The sequence below is a fragment of the Carassius carassius genome, chromosome 48 (genome assembly GCF_963082965.1).
Source record: "Carassius carassius chromosome 48, fCarCar2.1, whole genome shotgun sequence".
In the NCBI taxonomy this organism is placed as follows: domain Eukaryota; kingdom Metazoa; phylum Chordata; class Actinopteri; order Cypriniformes; family Cyprinidae; genus Carassius; species Carassius carassius.
This window is the reverse complement of record NC_081802.1, coordinates 21,310,119-21,332,403: the sequence shown is the minus strand read 5'-3', so window position 1 is coordinate 21,332,403 and position 22,285 is coordinate 21,310,119. Positions and strand designations below refer to the sequence as shown.

The 22,285-nt window shown below is 37.9% G+C and overlaps 1 protein-coding gene across 2 annotated transcripts in view; it reads left to right on the top strand.

The window, feature by feature from the left end:
- The first annotated feature begins 12,235 nt into the window (after window positions 1-12,235).
- Window positions 12,236-22,285, top strand: part of LOC132131842 (WW domain-containing transcription regulator protein 1-like) — a 51,976-nt gene continuing 41,926 nt past the window's right edge. Inside the window, exon 1 of one of the 2 annotated variants that reach the window (XM_059543977.1) lies at window positions 12,236-12,964. In XM_059543977.1, coding sequence (XP_059399960.1) covers window positions 12,555-12,964 — 410 coding nt within the window. In that variant the 5' untranslated portion in view covers window positions 12,236-12,554. The remainder of the gene's footprint in view (window positions 12,965-22,285) is intronic. The other variant, XM_059543976.1, reaches the window with a different exon arrangement.

Here is a 22,285-nt window from a genome sequence, read left to right as displayed (position 1 = left end):
TTACCTAATTAATGCAGCCTAAAAATCCTTTAATGGGTTTGGATATTAAAAGCATATTAGTATGTTATGTGTAAGCCAGGTTAAAGACATGGGTCTTTAATCTAGATTTAAACTGCAAGAGTGTGTCTGCCTCCCGAACAATGTTTGGTAGGTTATTCCAGAGTTAAGGCGCAAAATAGGAAAAGGATCTGCCGCCCGCAGTTGATTTTGATATTCTAGGTATTATCAAATTGCTTGAGTTTTGAGAACGTATCGGACGTAGAGGATTATAATGTAAAAGGAGCTCATTCAAATACTGAGGTGCTAAACCATTCAGGGCTTTAAAAGTAATAAGCAATATTTAATCTATACGATGTTTGATAGGGAGCCAGTGAAGTGTTGACAGGACCGGGCTAATATGGTCATACTTCCAGGATTCCTGAGCCAGTTTATGTTGCTCTGGAGCTCTCCCCTGCTCTAACAAACCTGATCATATGGGGTGCTATCGTCCTCGTGATGTTGTGGGTCTTCCTTCTCTCTTCCTCCAGGCCTGTAGCCAGCTCGGCAAGTATCTGGTCGTGTCTCCATCTGAACTTTCCATCAGCCAGGCTAGCTTGACATGATGACAACACATGTTCAAGGCTTGCCAGTTTCCCACATAACGTGCAGTTTGGGCTCTCAACCAGCCCCCAACGATGTAGATTCACTGGTGTTGGTAGGACATCGTATGTGGAGCACAGGAGGAATTTTATCCTATTCTCTTCCATGCACCATATATCCCTCCACCCCAATGATCTTCCTTGGACACTACCCCAACATGTCCACCTACCCTGATTTTTCATGCCTGCTGCCCTTTCTTGTCTACCCTCCTCCTCTACCATACGGAGCTCTTCCTGAACTAAGCTGCGGCGACCTTTAGCATTGGCGTCCCTCCACCTAGCTCTAGTTATAACTCCTAGGCCCAACCTGCCTTGGTTGACCAACCATCTGCCACAGCCCTGCTTGTTGACCATTTCCGTCCTGTGTGGATGGTGATATCTGCCTTACCGACCAATTGGTCTTTACTGTCGCGAAGCATTATCACCTGCCGGGCTTTGGCCACCTTAAACTCTTCAACCACAGATGTTAATGGCAGCTGTAACTTGCTTCCTGAGCTGTACAGGCCGATTGAAGAAAGGCTTTTGGGAACTGACAGCCATCTGCGAAGGAAGGTGTTGATCCTCCTTTCCAAGGTTCAACTGTTGTTAATGGCACTTCATACATAAGCAGTTGCCAAAGAAGTCTTGGGAGCACACCATGCTGGTAGCCCCAGAGTTTAAATCTTCCAGGTAGCCCACTCCTATCCAAGGCTCGCATCCAAGCTTCCGCCTGCCCAAGCATCTCCTTCACACTCTCTCGGTCATTCAATTCCACTCTAAACCATTTTCCCAAGCTCTTAATGGGTCTCTCACTGACAGTGGGTATGAGATCTTCTCCAATCCTGAAGCGAAACTGGTCATGCACGCGTCCTTTTCTCAGCACAATGCTCCTCAACTTTGCTGGCATAAACTCCATCTTGGCGCCTGCAATAATCTTGCAAAGGTTTTCCAGAATCCACCGACATTCTGGAAATGATCTTGCCGTAATAGTCAGGACATCCATGAATACCTTAACTGGAGCCTGCTGAATCCCGCTTGCCAGAACTGCACCTCTTCTAGGCTTCTCCACTGTCTTAACCAAGTTATTGTTGTTGTTGTTTAAGTATTAGAGCGATATATTAGGTCAACTATTATCTAAATAGTAAAAGTAGTTAGCAGTAAACACTTCAAATGATTCTGTCCTGTTACCTATTCTGCCATATTTTTAATTTTATTAAAATATTTTACCTAGGATTCAATCAAAGATTTAAACTGTTTTCAGACATAACATACATTTTGGTTACAGGGTTGCAAAAAAATAAAACAGATCTTGAGAATAAACATTCACACTTTGTTTAAATAAAGCAATTTTGTCTCATTTTGGGGGATTTTCAAGCCTTAGTTTTTAGTACTTGCGAAATATGCCAGTTGCTGTGCTGTAGTGAGCAGATCTCACCACTGGGAGGCAAATGTATCCTTTAAAGGGTTAGTTCGCCCAATTTGCAAAATTATGTCATTAATAACTTACCCTCATGTTGTTCCAAACCTGTAAGACCTCCGTTTATTTTTGGAACACAGTTTAAGATATTTTAGATTTAGTCCGAGAGCTCTCAGTCCCTCCATTGAAACTGTGTGTACGGTATACTGTCCATGTTCAGAAAGGTAATATAAACATCTTCAAAGTAGTCCATGTGACATCAGAGGGTCAGTTAGAATTTGTTGAAGCATTGAAAATACATTTTGGTGCAAAAATAGCAAAAACTATATTTAGTTTTTTTCAGCATTGTCTTCTCTTCCGTGTCTGTTGTGAGACAGTTCAAAACAAAGCAGTTTGTCATATCCGGTTCGCGCACGAATCATTCAATGTAACCGGATCTTTTTGAACCAGTTCATCAAATCGAACTGAATCGTTTGAAACGGTTTGCATCTCCAATACGCATTAATCAACAAATGACTTAAGCTGTTAACTTTTTTAATGTGGCTGACACTCCCTCTGAGTCAAACCATAATCCCGGAGTAATTAATTTACTCAAACAGTACACTGACTGAACTGCTGTGAAGAGAGAACGGAAGATGAACACCGAGCCGGTGTTTCTTCAACCGGTTTATTGAATCGAACTGTCCGAAAGAACTACTGGCGATCCGAAAACCGATGCAACCAGTTCTTGACTCGTGAACGAGTCATTATCTGGCTCGGCTCGGTGTTCATCTCTCTCTGAGAGATCTCGGACTAAATCTAGAATATCTTAAACTGTGTTCCGAAGATAAATGGAGGTCTTACTGGAGTCATTAATGACATAATTTTGATTTTTGGGTGAACTATCCCTTTAAATCAACATGTTGCACTTGGTTGTCTTGTTTTGATGCAAGTAAACATTTTGTCCCACACAGGAAGTCAGCAAGGCCATTTTATTTGTGTTCAGTGCCATAACAAAAGGGGACTCTCCCCATAATGGGACCAGTAACCTTACTGAGATCCTTCGTGTCCAAACTGAGATCTATTCTTGTCAGTTCCTTCAGACTCTCCACTGGGAGCCGCCTTCATCTCTATGACTGTAACCTGCTCAGTGACTATGCTGTGCAAGCTGGTAAATCATATCTGCATAGCCATTTAATCACTGATACACACAGACATTATACCAATAAAAAAGTATGTCTGGACTCATATGTTGTGGATGGTTACATACTAACACCAGACTTTCAAGTCAATCTGAACACAACAAACTCATGCAGTAACATTCACCTCTTTTCTAGGAGATGCACGACGAATGAAAACAATGTCAAGTTGTTCAAAATATCAAACATGTTTCATGCCTGTCATATACTAAGCAATTTTCTATTAAATCTGTCAACTCTGACTGCCCAAGTCTGCAGACTGGCTATGACTTTTTGGAAACTAGCACAAACGCCTCCAGACTGCAAATCAGAGACAAAAGTTGTGTAGTGTATTCCAGCCTTAAGATGTCCTGAGTGGTTTTTTACACCTGTTTTATTAGTCAAAAACTGGAAGTCTGATCTCATTGAAAGGTAATAGTTCACCATATCCTCATTATTGTTGTGTAATGCACAGAAAATAAAAATTGCAGGAAGAGTTATACCTTGAAAGTTATTTTTATTCATTAGTTCATTGAAGATTTTGTACCCTATCAAAAACTTTCTCATTGTCCAAGGAAACTTCAGGACCCTCACTAGAAATAGATGAGGATGTCACACTAAAGGCCAACTTATACTTCTGCATCGAACCTACGCCGTAGACTACAGGTACTGTATGTCTAGTACGGGGTAGCCTGACGTGCACCTCTCCAAAAATCTAACAGTGCTGCAATTCTATGCGTACCGCAAGTGCTGTGATTGGTCTGCTCGAACCCCTCCATCTGGATGTACTTGAGTTTTGTGTGTGTTTATGTCCACTTTAATATACTTTAATATTAAACCTTCTTATATAAAATAAAACAAAGCAAAGAATAAGTGTCATATCATTTATTATACAACATAGGATTATACATCACTAGTTGTCCATGACCAACAATGTTGATCTGCTGTGGTACAAGTCCTTGTGGAGATGGAAAGAATGCCATCTTCTCCTGTTCCATTGTTGTCTCCTTTTTGTAGTTTTAAATAATGATTTAATGATTTGATATTTATTTGCTGCCTTCATGGCTATAATGCTTCTCCTACGCGTCGCTTCTTCTTTAGCTTTTGTCGTGCTGTGCAGGTTACACCAGCAACATGTCCGTGGACACTGGAGACTTGCGGTTTGAGTGTGTACTGCATGTGACGCGGACAACAACAGAGAAGTATAAATGAAAACTGATTGTGGTTCATTAAAACCACAGTGATTTTCTGGAATCTGTGTGTGCATTCACACACATCCTGTAAAGACACGTGACATTACGATGTGACGTGTAATGTGAAGCGTTATGTTTTAATTAAGCTGGAGAAAGATCTCAGCTTCAGCTGTATTACAGTTTGCACATATTTTTTCGTTGCAAACATTGATTTGCCTTCAAAAAACCAGGTAAAAAAGTTGCATGGTAATGTGTGTCATCACTACGACACTCCCTTTACTGGATTGGTTCTAGCTTTTGTTCACACAGAGCTCGTTCTGGGACTGAACCCGGCAATGTTACTAGGTCCCCAACACAGGATGTGTTTGTGTTCACACAGAAGGCACTCCGCAGGGCTCAAGCAAGAAAACGCCACTTGTTGGGAAGAAAGCTTGGTGATCTGGTGCATGTTGATGGCTTTCCCATGCAAAACAAGTCCTCGAATCCCGGAGGCCGAGCATTGAGAAGATGTACAGTATAGAGGTCAAAGAATCATCCTGCGACTTCCCAGTGACATCATCCTTTGTGGGTCCTTCCTGTGTCTGTCATCACCCTGCTGCTCCAATTTCCCAGAGTGCATCAGTAGTGCTGACACAGCTGCATAGAGCGCAATACAAGAGCAGAACATCACTAGAAACAGGGCATGTGGGAAGAAGAACCCAAAGGAAATCCTGCCAGCTGAAAATAGCAATGGGAGCATGGGGGCCTGGCACAGTAAAGTTCCCCTTCCCCGTTCTTTTCCAGACATCAGGAACAGACACTTCCTCATCAGTAGGTCCTCGACATCTGACAAGATACTTGACGTCCCTCAGGAAAACTTTAAACTCCTTAATGGACAGTTCATTGGGAGAATGCCATTTACTGCTTGGCCATTGCCAGGTTGGTTATAGTTAACAATGTTAAATCCTTTCGTGTGTCCTTTGGAGGTTGAAATGCTTAAAAGTGTACACACTATGGATTTGGGGTCAGTGTTTGGCTAGTTGACTCTTGCTGGTAATCTTGCGTAGCCAGACCTTCAGATGGATAGCAGGAGGGCCAATTTAGTTTTGTTCAGTTTTATGTTTAGGGGTGTGGAAATGTAGTTGATGTCCTTACAAAAACAGGCAGACTTGTAGCCAATAAATCATTCAATCATGAACACCACTTTCAGTTATCAAGAGTCTGTGTTGTGAACATCACATGCTTTTGAAAGCCCATCATTTAGTTCATCCTGATAAGCGTTTGGCATCAAAACAAACAAATCTCCCAGAAACCCTGTAGAATTCAACCAATCAGATGACAAATTACAGCATGACTTCTGAGGCTGAGACTACTCCACTGACAGGGGAAAATTTCTATCCTTCTGACTATTTATTTATAAAAAAAAATTCCAGCAACATGTTAGTGAATTAGTGATGTGACATGAGTATGTAAGTATGGTAACTGTGACGAGTGGGGCGGGGCCGAGAGCAGTGGGAATGGAGCGAGGCCGGTGGAGTGATTTGGAAATGAGCGACACCTGCTCCGCTCACCGGTCTCGAGTCCCACGGAGGAGACCGGTGACTGGAGTAGGTGTCGCTCATTTCCAAATCACTCCACCGGCCTCGCTTCGTTCCCACGGCTCTCGGCCTCGCCCCACTCATCACAGTAACCCATACTAGGAATATGTACTCTGCATTTCACTCATCCAAGTGAACACACACAGTAGTGAGTGGAAAACATACACACACAGTGAACACACACTCAGAGCAGTGGGCAGCCATATTCACTTTTCGTGTTCCGTTCTGTCTCATGCACAGCTGCGTACGCACAGCTTTCAAAGTATACTCAACCGTACAGTACAGATGGACGAGTTTGGCACATGCAAAGTACCACCTAGTGGACTCGTTCTGTGTCAGCATTCACTTCACACCTGAGCTTTTGTATGCAGAAAAGTGCATATAGTATATAAAGTATATATAGTTAGGCTGACCATACATCTTCTTTTTCCCAGACATGTCCTGGCAAAGATATATATGTTGCCTTAACTATCCAGGTTTTGGTTTGTTTTCCTGTTTCCATACTTGCTGAAGTTAATGATCGAAGTAGTTTGACAAATAACACGCATAATTGATCAGTTGTGGCTCATGAGAAGGTGGAATCTACAGGGAACGGTCAAAGTGATGCAAATATGGGTACATATTAGGTGTGTTTGACTTAAAACTTGGTTACCCTGATATAGTACATAGTTCCCCCCCTTTATCTGCTCTCTGATGTCACAGCTCACAGTTGCTAGTTGAGGATGTGGTACTGTGTGCCTTCTTGTGATGGCATAAGTGTTCTTTTACCCCACAAACCAGTTAAGGGCAAACATTTTATTGTTCATGTCACAGTGCTGATCACCTTAACAACTCAGAAACAAAGACCAATCCCTAACCTTAATATAGGTTGGTAACAATGAAATCAGCTGGGTGGGAATTGCGCTTATCTGGTTTCAGGCAAAAAAAATAATGTGTGGCATAAACCAGTTTGCAAGGCTACAGAGTGAGGCCAGATGGATTTTAAAACATGGGTGATTGGCAAAATACAAAAATTAAGCCAGTCATGCAACTGCCAATAAATGGAAGTGTTAGCGGTTAGACTTTTGCTGTTCTGTTTGCTGCCGCTGGTGATGTGACATGTTGTCTTTTGTTTTCCCCTCACAGTTCTTTCACTGAGAAGCCGTGGCTGCAGCAGCTAGCGCTAGCACAGACACTAGCCAGACGCAGCGTCCAAAGCACTCAGAGAGATGACCTGGAAACCTGCTGACAACCCTTACAAAACAGATTACACAATGAAGTCAGAAGCAACTTGTCCAGAGTGTCAAAACATGTTCTCCAGATTCTGTCTCTGTGAAGTCTAGTTGTCAAGAATTGCTAAAAAAAAATTAAATAAAAAAAATCACATTATGGTCAAGACAACATACCAGTCATTGTACAGACATGACATGAAACACTTGTTCACCACTAGTGTACTGCATGGTAAAATAAGAAAACTTGATCGAGTGATTTAGTAACCATTGTATAATTAAAGCATCAAGCTAAATAAAATGATTAACAGACAAAGTACCACCTAGTGGACTCGTTCTGTCTCAGCATTCACTTCACACCTGAGCTTTTGTATGCAGAAAAGTGCATAGAAAAGTGCAGATGTCCTTGGATACTTCTGATGATGAAAAATGTGTCACTTGGACAGTGTGCAGACTGTTGTAAGTATGCCTTGGGCTTCATTTCTGAGTATTGACTACAATTCCTCTACTTTCAGATTACAAGTCTGACTCTAACCATTAGGCCACAAAGTTGAAAATCACAACAAAAAAATAAATACAAATAATAATAATAATAATAATAATAAATACAAAAATAATAATATCCAGATTTCCTTTGGGTGAGGGACACAAAAAATATAGATATGGTTCCTTATCACAAGCAATCATGGTGGCAAAACAATTATCTGTTCAGATGGCTAGAGAAATAATTACAAATTAGAGAGGACAGACATTAAATACATTCATACCAACAACAACAAAAGTACAAAAACTTAAAATGAAATCTAAAAATCTAAAAATAAAGCTAATTCAAAAATGAATGAATAAATGTTGTTAGTATATAAATAATATTAAAATAACACTACAGCAATAAAAAAGTTCAATGACAAAATTAACAACAAAATTAATTATTATACATTTTCACACATTTTTTTAACCATCAAGTAAAAAAAACACACACATTGCAAAAAAAATTAAAAAAAATAAGGATAATTACGGAAAATGCCAAAGTAATTATAATTATATAATAAAGACAACATTAAGCTGCAGGAAAATAATTCCAAACAATTGTACTTTTGACAACTTTATATTTATCAAACAGCTAGGTCACATGTTAAAGCTTGCAATGAATCGTCATGTGCATGATCAGAGACTGTGAGCCTGACAGGTCAGTGAGAGGCCGTGTGTGTTCTGTGTGCAGTTGTCCAGCTGAAGCCCACCGTGACCCTGACGCTCCACCAGGAGGACGGTGTGAGGCCTCAGCCTCTCAGTGACGAACTGGAGCGAGCGCTCGCAGAGCTCAAGAGCAGCCACTGCTGCCGCCCGCTTCCTCTGCAACATCAAATAGAAGCGCTCGACTGTATACGGCCATTTACTGGTGCTCCAGAGGTTTCTCAGAGACGAATCAATGCTGATTTTGTTTCATTTGTGCCATAAGTATCATCCTTTCAAATCATCCTTTACTCTCCCTCATGTAAGCATTTCTTCCTTCTGTTGAAGACAAAAGAAGAGCTTGAATGTTGGTAACCAAATAGTTTTGTCTTCTATACAACGGAAGTCAATGTAACAATATAAGATATAAAAAATGAGATAATTTGACGAATTTTGGCAATCGAAAAGTTTCAGGATCTTCCATGAGGCTTTTTATTCATACTATGGAAGTCAGTGGGACCCGAAAGCATTCGTCAAAATATTTTTATTTGTCCCGCAGAAGAAAGAGGGTGAGTTGCATGATGGCAGAACTGTCATGTTTTGGTGGACTGTCTCTTTAAGCGCATGGCACTGAAGGTTTTTGTGTGTATTTTTGGGTTGAGAGTTTACTTCCCCAGCAATACATGCATCTTTTGGACCAATTTATTGAGCGTCCTATTGTTCAGTGATTTCACTTTTTCTAAAGTGTCCATAATGCAGAGCAAGGCTCAGGCCTAGGCTGAATCTGCAGATTGTTTTTATTTATTTATTTTTTTATCCATTTTATGCACTTATTTTGAGTGGATATCAAAAAGAGTAAAAGCTCTGAAAGCGCCACACTTTATTGAGTAAGATCTCAGAGCAGAAGTGCAGTTGTGCAGCAGCAGATTGCCTGTTAATGAGGCCAGATGAGCATTAAACTGCCCATTTCCTCATTGCACTGCTAATATTTGAATAGGAACATAATCCTTTAAATTTAACATGCATACTTTATTAATACAATAAATCCAAAAACGGGTATCAGGTATACTTTGGGCACAACATAGCTTGAAGCACATGTTCTTTTTTTGAGTGATTCAGCACAATCATGAGTCATTTAGACTTTGTTGAATTTCAGGGAAACGGTTTCCTTGTGTCAGGATAATGATTAATTTGCTAATTGATAACTAATCATGTTAGCGCAGTCATCCACCCGCTGATGCTTGAGGTTGTGTTGTAACTTTAACATGATCAACAACACATGAGAAAGAGTTTACTTCTCTACCGCTGCTCTGTCAATTTATTCACTTCTTATTTTTGATTTTATTAATTTATAGAAGCCAGTTCAATATCTTTGTTATTTTACAATGCAATAAAATAAATAAAAACAATAACAAATTATGACTAAATATTTTTTTTTTCCATTTTCATTAACTTGAAAATATTTCTATTATGCGCTTTTGTCATTTTTATTATAATTTTTTATATTTCTTTTTTTCAGATTTAGTTTTAGTCATTTAGTACTTCAACTTCAATGCATTTATTTCAGTTAGTTGCCAAAGCAGTATTTCTCATTGTTTACATTTATGATTATTTTTGAGTTTTAGGTTGTGGTTAACAATAACAACACTGTGTGAAATGCAATTCATATCTCATTTAACTTCCACTGTTCTGTATCTGGAACTGGATATTCAGTGGGTATCACAATGTACACTAATAATCAGTTTATTAGTTTATTCATGATAAAACTGTCTAATCCAAATGAATGGACATTTTATGTGCAATATCTTAAGCTGAGGTGTGTTTGAGTAGGCATCTGTTGAAGATGTGAGAGACAGGTGTGTTTCCCATGAAGCCAGTCTGAACTCAGAGCTACCTTTAGCTCAGCTCCTGCTGATGTCAACTGTTGCTCGTCACAGATGGACAGTGTGTGTGTGTGTGTGTGTGTGTGTGTGTGTGTGTGTGTGTGTGTGTGTGTGTGTGTGTGTGTGTGTGTGTGAACGCTCTGTCACTCACATCACGAGCTGCTCACTTCTACTGAGCTTCTCAGAAAGACTTTTAGTCCAAGTCACAATGATTTAAGATGCAATTATATGAACCACTGGCTCATTCTTCTCCACATATGAGGATTAGACATGTACAATGATGATGAGGTGTTTACCGTTGACCTGAACAATGGCTTCACATCTATCTGACCCACATCTTTAGCCTGCAGAACACACCACTCCACGCCAGCAGCTGTAAAAACATGATTTATTTTATTATACATTTTTTATACAAAGCCTGACCGAGCTGCAAAAGGAGACTTCAGTCTTTGCTGAGAGAATATCACTTATTTTATTACATATGAAAAAAAACCTAATAAATAAAAAACAAACTAATAAAATATAATACAGTAACAAATTATGTAATATACTGAATAACTTGTACATTAGATATATTACATTCATTATTTAGTAAATTATTTAATACATTACACTTGAATTACATTTAATATGAGTCAGTGCAATACGCTATTATAATTAAAATAACATTAAGAACAGTAACACATTATTAATCAATTATTTTGTTCAGTAAACAGTTTAAACAAAAACAGATAACTTTACACTGTATTTTTTTGTCATCATTAAATCAGTGTATTTATTTAATTTTAATTTAATTTTAGTATTATTTATATGCTATTAAACTACTGATATTTTTTAATTAGCTTTTATTTTTATAGGTTTTTTGGTTAATTTTATTTGCTTTTCATTTTAGAATTTTTTATATTCTTTATTTTTTATGTGATTGTGTATTTTTAAGTTTATATTTGTAAAACATTTCTTTTTTATATATATTTATATATTTTATTTCAGTTTTAGTTTTAGTAATTTTTTAAATCTTTTTTTTTATTAGTTTCCAAGGCAACATTTCTAACTACACATGTATTTAAATACAGATTATATAATATTAAGCAACTTATACTTTAAATATACATTCATTATTTTTATTATTATTATTATTATTTTTTGTACAATATTTTATAAATTAATACGTTTGGGAATTCTGGATAAAAACATAGGGTGTTTGTGATATTTAAAATTAGTTTAAACTAATAAAGTTAAGATTAAATGTATGATATGTCATATTTATTACAATTGTATTTATCGTGTTGCCTATTTCCTATTTATTGATTTTAATTTAATTTAAAACATTTACTATTATTGATATTTAACATGTAGTAATAATAAATATATTAATATTTTTAATATAGCATAGTAGTAATCTTCTGTATCAAAAATACAGAAGAGAATATTAAGCAGCAGAACTGTTTCCAACATTGATAATGAATCATCATATTAGAATGATTTCTAAAGGATCATGTGATAATGATCCTAAAAATTCAGCTTTGCATCACAGAAATAAATGATAATTTAAAGTATAATACATTTAAAAACAATTATTTTAAATTGTAATAATATATCACAATATTACATTTTTTTTCTGTATTTTTGATCAAATAAATGCAGGCTTGATGAGCAGAAGAAACTTCTTTCAAAAACATTAAAAATAGTAATGTTTCCAAACTTTTGGTCTGTACTGCATATATATATATATATATATATATATATATATATATATATATATATATATATATATATATATATATAAACAGATTTAATGAATTTAATTTTCATGGTTTTGAGTGCCACTTCAGTTTAAAATAACATCAAAGTAAAGTTTATTTGTTAAACTGCTGAATTACATCCAAACATAATGAGCTGGAGCCACTGAATATTCATGAGTGACACAGGAGCCGCTCACACACACACACACACACACACACAGAGACAGAGAGAGAGAGACAGAGAGAGAGAGAGAGAGAGAGAGAGAGAGAGAGAGAGAGAGAGAGAGAGAGAACAGCTTGAGTTTACAAACTTTCCATCGGGACAGAAACTCCGTCAGTCAGTGGAGCTCTGGAAACTCTCAATGCAGACAACATGCATACACTTATATAGCTTTATGACAACATTTTAAAAACTTTGCAAAACTTTTCAAGCAGGCCGTGACTACTTTTACCAACGAAAGGAGAAAAAAAAGGAAAAAAAAAAACAGGCCTAACCAAAGAAGTTCCTACATCTTCCAGGATTTTCCCCCCCAGGAACCGAGTATTTTAATAAGATTTTTCGGGGTTTGCTTGTTTTTATATCTAACAAAATGAACAGTAACCCTCTCAAGCCGTTACCGGGCCAGCAGGTGATTCATGTCGCCAAAGACCCTGACACGGATCTGGAGGCTCTGTTTAACTCCGTCATGAACCCGAAGCCCAGCTCCTGGAGGAACAAGCATCTGCCCGAGTCGTTTTTCAAGGAGCCGGACTCGGGCTCTCACTCTCGGCAGTCCAGCACGGACTCCGGCAGCCTCCCTCCGAGCTGCCCGGCGGTGCACGTCCGCTCGATCTCGTCCCCGGCGTTGCTGCAGCTGTCCGCGGGCGCACTGGGCGCCCCGAGCCCCGGGAGACACCACTCTCACACCCGCCACCAGTCCTTCGATGTGGCCGAGGAGCTGCCGCTGCCGCCGGGATGGGAGATGGCGTACACCGCCAACGGACAGAAGTACTTCCTCAAGTAAGTGCTACATTTATCATATACGGCTCGCCACATTCCAGCACAGCACTTACATTAGTCCAGCCATAAATCACTTATGGTAATCATTTACTTGAATCATTTAAAGTCGCTTTATATAAAACTAAACGTGTACATAAAGCAGTTTAACAACAAACAAAAACATTCTTTATTTGTTTTTATTATTTCACTTTTAAGTGCTTTATTTACTTGCATTCATCTAGAAACATCACTGCATTGTTTTTAAATGCAATGCACAAAACAGGTTGTGATTTCTAAACCGGTTTCTGATGTGAATCACTGCGCGTTCACACTGATGAAATCTCTGCACTGCAGTCACGTTTAGCTTTGCTTTTGACCTCTGAACACAGTGGAGTCGAAGGCGTGGGCCGGAAACAAACAGAACAGTATCTGGGCGTGGATCTGAAAGACAAAAAACACCCGGTCTTGTTGACTGTCATGTGTAGCACACGTTTCACACAGCAAGCCGATGATCAAGGCCTTTTCTCACCTTGATAAGGATGTGTTTAGCATATCTCAGAGGGAGCCTATCTCTCCAGTGCGTCTCAGTGTAAATGTGTGTTTTGACTTGTCTCTGTAGGAATGAGACAGCTATTCTTCTGTGGCCCTGGGGACTCTGCTCTTATCTGATTCGGTAGGGTTGATTAGTCACCAGGGTTGTGATCACCTCAGTGGGACGTTGACTGTGGGGTCGGTCGACAGTCTCGCCCACCAGGATCCCCGTCAGCTCGCTAATTGTGTTCAAAATGTGTCAACATTTTATTTGCTGACACTAGAGAACAACATAAATTCTCACCTACATGTTAAAACAAGCTGTGCCCACCTCTCTCCTACTAGTAAGTCCTTAGCTGTTCTTTGGGTTGAAGTTGTCCGGTTTATGGATAAACGCGGCTGTTAAATCAGTACTTCTCAAATCTCAGATTCGCTTCAGGACCCAGATTTAACACTGGAAACCATGTGGCATAGCAACACAAAGCAAAAAGGAAACAACTTTTATTCACCGCGTTTAAGCCCAATGTAATGCAAAATATTAACTTGACATGGCTGAATAGGAAAACTGGTGATTTTGTGACTGCATAGCATATGATTAGAAACAAACAGTGTTAGACACACTGACGTCTACAATAAATAATATTTAAAAGTTGATTAGCCTATTTAGCTTTTCTATTCAATTGTTATAGTGCCTGATTTTATGGTTAATATTTCATTTTTTTACATGTGGCATTTTCCCGTTTTTGGGTCATAATCCACCAGCTGAGATAGTGTGCAAAATAAATAATTATACAATACCGGCAATATTGAGCTTTTTGAAATCATAATAAGTCTCTTCTGCTCATTAAGGCTGCATTTATTTGATCAAAATACAGTAAAAACAGTAATACTGTGAAATGTTGTTACCATTTAAAATGACTGTTTTCTATGTGAATATCTGTTTAAATGTAATTTATTTCTGTGATCAAAGCTGAATTTTCAACAGCACTGCATGATCTTTCAGAAATCATTCTGATATACTGATATGTTGCTCCAGAAACATCTGATTATTATGTTGAACACAGTTGTGCTGATATTTATTTATTTTATTTTATTTTTTGTGAAAACTGTGATAAACACCATTCAAAACTTTGGGGTAATATACAAAAATAAATACATAAAAAAAGCAATTTTTTTCAGTAAGGACACATTCAATTGATCAAAAGTGACAGTAAATACATTAATAATGTTACAAAAGATTTCTATTTCAAATAAATGCTGTTCTTCTGACTTTTTCAAAAGTCAAAGATAGAAAAAACAACAACATTTTTTATTTTAAAATATATTCAAACAGAAAACGTCTTTTAGATGTAAGACTTTTTTCACAACATTACTGTTTTTGCTCTATTTTTAATTTGCAGCCTTGGTGAGCAGAAAAGACCTAAAAAAAACATTAATAATAATTAATTATTCCAAATATTTGACTGGTAGTGTAAATACTTCCCCTGTATGGGAATTTCCATATTCTTTTATCAGATTATATCAACCAAACCCCATTTAAATGTGTTAATACTTATAAATTCAGTAACTCCACAGATTCACGTCAATGCCTTGATCATGTGTTTATTTTGAGGCTCATTTCAAATGGCTTTGGGCTTTACAGGGACAATCTATCTGACTGTAGCTCGCCTCCCTGACGTTCCCTTCCTTCTTTTACCTGAAACTCTTGGTGTGAAACCTAAACATGCCAGGGCTTGCCACACATTCAGCGGACACGTCCACCACCAACACGTGAGCTTCACGTCTTCACCGCCCTGCAATTACACAGTCAGGAGAAGCCTGTCAGTAATGACATCATCTCTCCCTGCTAACGTCACACATATCTTTAGGATTGTTTTTTTTTCTTTTGAAGGAAGTACACAGAAGAAAACACATGAGTTTGTTAAGGCTCAGGAAGTGTATCTTGTCGTCATGATGTGGCTCTGAGAGAGACGTCTCTTCGTTGGATTGTTGCAGCTCTTGGTTCACCCTCACTATTAGGGCTCACGGATCTCTTTCCAGCTTCACACAGCCCCCCTCTTTCTGCTTCAACATCTTTCAGGATATCTTTGTTACAACTTGCAATTCAATGTACTTGACTGTCTCTGCTGAAATGATTGAGTTGATTTGATAACAAAGGGCAGCAGCACATTTTTGTAACACAACTTTTTTTAAATTCATAACTATTTGATGTTTTGCTGAATTGGTGGCTAATTTGTACGTTTTTGGCTTACTGGGTTGGACCTTCATGCTTACATTTAGCTAAAATTTTTGATTTTTTTTTGTACAAATTCATATAAAATCAATCAAATAATTACATTTTCTTGTGAGATTCTGTTGCATTTTTAATGTGTGGAAATATTAGCTACAATCTGAGGTATTAAAACCAAATTTGATCTAAAATGGTTTACATCATCACAGTATGCACATTGATGGGCTCTAGTGTTTCAAAAATGGCAAAAGAATTGTTAACCGTTTGTCTTATTAATCAAACCTGCATTTCTTCAACCACCGCCATGAAACAGGAGATAATTAAAGGGTCGCCCTCTGGAATCTTTCAGCTGGTGGTTTATTTTTTATCATTATTGTTCTGATTCCAAAGCAGCTTTGATCCAAACAAGTGAGGCAAAAGACTTGCAGTGTTTGTAGTTCTTTTCTTCATGCAAAGGCAGTCTGTAATTATGCCTCCTTTTGATGCCACGTGAAGCGTGAGAAAGTCTTCCCTTCAGGCTCTGTTAATGGCCATTTTTCTTCATTAGGTTGAATATAAGTGATCTTTCACAATGTTCACTTCTTTATTTGCCTGGATACATGAGATATGTTAATTTCATAAACACTGCCTGCATCACATATTAACTCAATAGGAATATATATATATATATTTTTTTTTTCATTTATAGAGATTAAATTAGACTTATTTTACATTTATACATTTACATATATTATTATATTTAATACATTTTAACTATAAAAAATAAAAAACAATAATGCATTGTAACATTTCCCCCAAATTGGTAGTCCATGAAATTTCTATTCTCATCCAATTTTTGTAATTCTCATTACTCTAAAATGCAGTCTTTCTACTATTTTGTTTTGTTTATTTTTTTTTTATATTTTTTAACAATTTGTTTTGTTTAATTATTTTAAATAATATATATTTTATACAATACAGCAGTAAGATACTGTAGGATTTATTTTTCAGTTTTTATGAAAATAATGTCAAACAAAATGGTATTGGTCCTAAAATGCTTCATTAGCTATGTTTCTATCACCCTGTTTTTACGCACATTTTGAAGCATCGCATCAGAAACGAGTTACGGAAATGGCAAAAAAAATAATAATAATAATTTGCTAAACATTTTAAAGATCGCTTGAGGTGGTTTTTGACTTGCAAAAAGGAGTTACTGTGGGAAATGGGAGATGTAAACACAATTGCTGGATAAATTCAGATGTTGTGAACATTAAACCCTCATGACTAATCATCTGACTTCACTGATGGTGTTTTATTTTCTGTTGGTTATTGGTTAGGTTGGAAATGCATCTAATTTCACAGTTCTTTTTAGCGAACTTTGAAAAGATTCACTTCAGGTTTGGATGGAAACCCAGCTATTGTCACCATCCAAAATATAATTTCTTCTTAAACTACCATTTGTAATAGGCCTATATCTAATATCAAATCTCTAATTAATATTGTTTTTGGAGAGAAATATAACCAGGACAGGTTTCTTGAGATGGAAATGTAACACAGATTCTTTATTACCATCCAGAGGCAATTATCAGTTGTTTGACTGGCGTTTGATATGGCTGCAGTCCGGCTGGTAGTGATGACACTCATATTGCGGTAAATAAACTCAGAGCAGTTGTGGGTTTGATATATAACAGTTGCGTATGGAAGCCTGTGACGCTGAGAGAGCAACATTTCGCTTGATCCAACTCACTCAGTAAACTAAACGCATCTGCTGTAGCAACTGGAGGTTTATTAAACAAAATCCTGCTCAACTGTTGCAGAAGTCCAGATGTTCTGTGTCAAGCAGAGGTAACGTCTCTCAGTGAAACAGTCCCAGCTTTTATTCAGTAGCATTACATTTTAAAACACCATTAACAGAGTTACTTTCGGGTCCGGCCTGCGGGAAATGCTTACCAAAGAAGTTATTAAACTTTTCCCCCTTTTCGTGGGCCAATCCTGAAGGAAGGAATGTCATGACAATGTTTCTAGCTTGGCATGGGTGAGTGGCAAAACAATGGCTATTGGGACACAGTGGCAAAAAGTGTCCTGTAATGGAATCCCTGGCCCGCTGCTATCTGTGCTGCAGACATAACACATGTGTTTTTGGAGATGGGGGCCAGTCAGGATTTTCTCGCGAGGGGACGCTGGACTCTGATGGCATGGGAGGCTCTGCACTAGCGGATTGAGGGACTTCCTGTTCAGCTTGAAGTGGAAAGGCATGAAGATCCAGTCGTGTGATGCTGTTTGGCCAGACCACATCTGGCTGGCTCTTTCTTCTCCGCTGATAGCTGCCATCAAAATACAAAAGTGTCTTTGTAGCCATGAAGGGCTTCAGGGCCTTGCGTGATTCGCTGATATAAATTGTATAAAAGCAATTAAAGTTGAAGGAAATGCCATGTGGAGAGCTCTGAACAACAGTGTCTTTGTAGAAACGCGCAGAAATAAATAGAGGTACAGGGACAAATTGACTGATGTAAACAGATGGGAGACTAGCTTTGACTAGACTATATAAGAGACTAGAATATGGCTAGATACTAGCAAAATAAACATTATTAGCAGTGCTCTATTATTATTGCTCTTACTTAAGGTTTGGTATTTTGATATAAGCTGAATTTGGGGGTTAAATCAGGTAGAAAAAGCTATTTGAGGTAACAAATACAGGTTGCAACTTTTTACAGTGTAGTTACACATGCTATGCTCTGTGTTATTTACTCAGTGAGTCAAAAACATGGTAGTCCATTGAAGCAGTCAGTGGTTTTGTGGTGTTTTTGAGACAAAGGCCAGCGTTATGAAGTGCTCAGTAAGCTCATTGACATCTACAGTGCATTTTACACACGGCAGCAGCTGATGGGGGTCTTCTGGGATCACACACATATCCAATACAGAAAACATTTGTCATTCATGCTCCTCACAACTAGACTGTGTTATTCAGCCTTTGTTTGAAACCTCATCTTTACTGAAGGTTTCAAAAGATTGTACACATCATCTCTTGTGCATTTCTACATACTCTGAACTGAAGGCCTTAAAAACTGTTCGATAAACATCATAATTTGAATGCTAGACTGACATGAATATTCACATGCCATAAGTGCGACAGATTTTTTTACGCATAAGCAGATCTAAAGATTTCTTCACACTAATGTGAATGTTTGAAAAAAAAAAATCATCAAATTTTTTTTTTTTTGCTTGCAGTTTGTCTCTTTAGACCAATAAACAGACAAATGGACAGAAAATTCAAATACACTCTCTGTAAATAGTCGTCAATCAGCGCCATGCTGATTAAACAGCAGAAATACCCTGTCACACAAAGACAAGAGATGAAAAGGTATCAGATTTTTACTCTACCATTGACTGTTGCTTCGCAAAATAGCCTGTTTATGAGGGACACCATACTTAACAGCAGCGGCTCTGAGCATGTGACCAGAAGTGCAAATCTTGTCCAGTTTTCTTCCCAGTCTGATGGAAAATAAATTAGAACACCTTTCTGTAAATAATGTGTCACATTGACAGCTTGCAAATGTTCCTGTCGGTGTAAACAGTCACATTAACAGACATTAATTCAAAGTAAACATGTTTGTCGCACCGAATGTTTATTGTCTGTCTTCTTTTCTATAAGCGCCACCTACTGTCAGGGAGTGAATTAGCATTTTATTAAGCCAGTTGCCATTTATTTAAAAATTTGGAAATTGCATGTGAAAATCGGACAGAATTTTCATACTGAAAAAGCTTAATTTTACATATCGTTCTATTCCAAAATGTGTAAGATTGCAATTTATAATACAACACCAGTACTCAGATTATTCTATGCATTCTCAGCATTGTCACAAGGGAAGCTATTGTAGACTTTACTCTCATTTTGGAGTAACAGTTTGAAGAAAACAGCTGAGAATGTTAAAGTAAACAGTTGACATGTTTATAGCTAGTTGTGTGAGTAATACAATTTTTATAGCTATTAATATGTTTAAATGAAAATGTTCCTGCAAAAAAAAGAAAATTCCTGATGCAATTGTTCTGGGTAATTTTGGTGGAAACGCGGCAACATTTACCAATGGTTGGCAAATTTTCACGAACGAAATCCAGAAACCCTCTCATTCCACATAATCAGGAATTTTGTGTGAGAGGGAAAGATTTCCCATGCAGATTTCGCAACGGGTTCAAGTTGGTCAAGTTGAGTCACCACACTGACCAACAATTTGGTTAGTTTGGAAGCAAAATATGTTTGAGTTGTGCTTTCTGCTTCTCTAAACTATTGATAGTAAACAATGGACCCAAACATTTAACTTATTTTAACGTGAGCATCACATTTTTAGAACACCATGTGACGCGAGATGTCAAACACATTCGTCAATAGGGTTTATGCAAAATAACAATGGAAAAGTAGTATAATGGCATGGTAAAAAACACATTCTGTGTTAATGGTCCCTTAGGGTGCAGTTGCTGACCCGAACCCTAACTTATGCCATGATTCCATCACTTTAAACATCTGAAAACAAAGAATCCCTTCAAGATGGCTGATTCTCTCCATGGACGATCATATCAAGCAGATAAGAGTGTATTTCTGCACTCTGGGATTTGATTACATTAATGTACACCTGGCAGTAGAGCAAAGAAACTTAACTAGGCTCTTCTGCACCCATCAGTCGATCAGTCGTCCAGATGCGTTTTAGTTTGCACATGATGCCAGATAGAGGATGAAAGTGTTTTGACAGAGACTGCTTTGTGTACCGCGCCGCTCCTCTGAGCTCCATGCCAAAGTGTTTTATGATGTTTAAATAAAGAAACAAGTTTGTAGCTCTTCAGTGGCTGTTGCACACTGTGTTGCTGACCGTCAACAGACATCCCCTTCTGGGAAGACATCTGTAACCCTTTAGCAGGGGAGGATGGGAGGTTTCGATGCACACGGCCCTCATATCTCTGTCAGTTTACTGATAGTGACCTTAAAATATTGCCCAAAAAAACTGTTTGGCGATGCTTCATTGTCAGAGAAGCAGAACTCTCAGAACAGCAGCTTATCATTGCGGCAGGGAGTTTGCATGGGAAAATTGCAGTTTTCTTCTACTTTAAAACCTGTTTTAGCTTACTTTCTTCAAATAGAGTGGAATAATTCCATTTTTTTTCATTGTAATTTTTGTGGTGTGGATATGTCTGAGTTTTCCATGTGTTCGGTTTGTCTCTGAGAGGTATTTTCCATGTGCTTTCTTTCCCTGGTCTCTGCACCCCCTCTCCAATAAGCAGATGGCTCTGTCTACAGGATATGGAGCTGCTCATTTCCTTTGGTTCATGAGAATAATGGCAGGAGGGACGGTCTGGGCAAAGTAAAAACAATAAACACACATTACACACTTCAAAGAGTGGTTCAAAAGAAAAACTATGAAAATAAGAATTACGTACCTCCAGAAAAGTTAGTTTACAGTTTTGACACCTGCTGTCTTCCCATAGAAAATCCCCTCAGATGTAGGTCTTTTCCCTATCCAGTATCCACTCAAAACTTAAATTATATTTAAAAAACTAAATTAAATGATATTATATATTATTATTGGCACAACAACGGAATATACTCTGGAACAGGCTTTAATGATAAATACTCGTAGATCATAGGAGCACAACCAAACTTTAAACTAATTGGACTAATTAGATAATTAGTTAACACTAGGTGAATAGAATGACTAATGAAAATAATCAGAAGGAACCAACAATAAATTAGGTCAAATGATAAGGATGACAAATATATATATATATGTGTATATATATATATATATATATATATATATATATATATATATATATGACAATTTGACAATATTACAATGTAAAGAAAAAAAAGAAATCAGTCAATCAATCAGAACAGTAGCCCATATGTGTCAAACATGGCATAACAGGTTTAAGGTTAGTGATGCCAATCAAACACTATTGATTCTCACAAAAAAAGCAACACAGTATTGAAACACAGTTTGAATATGCAGAAATGGGAATGTGATTTTATAGCTGCGGCCTTAATTATCTTACAAAGTTTTGTGACTTTAGGGTTGTTGCCAAGGTTGGTGGTCAAAAGAGTCCATGATATTCTTTTCCCTGGGTATCAGTCAGTTTAAAGAAGTTTTCACCTGTTTTATTGCCCATCAGGCAAACTTCTACTCACTATCATTACCACTAAGGTTGCTTGTGTTTTGGTGATCAGGTCTTTTTATAGCCACAAAATCACTGTTTTATTTTTCAGAAAGCATCTGCATGAGCAGACTGCATTAGAAAATGGGTTCTGTGTGTTGGGGTCACCAGCCACTGTGTTGTGGGGGCGCATCTTTGAGTGGGCGGAGCTTATAAAGGCACAGCCCCTTTCTAGACTTGTTGACAGACTGTATTATAGACTCCTCCCTCTCACTGGGGTTTTGTGTCTCTCAGTTATGTGGATGTATTGTTTTCGTCGCTCCTCTAGCAGGGGCGTCTCATTCAGCAGCGAGGGGGAAGTGTGTGTGGTCGCATTTGATTTGGACTGGATCTGGGGCAGCATCAGCATGGGCCTGCCCCTTATTCACAGCAGCGTCACCCTGTCCCGTGTGATGCATTAC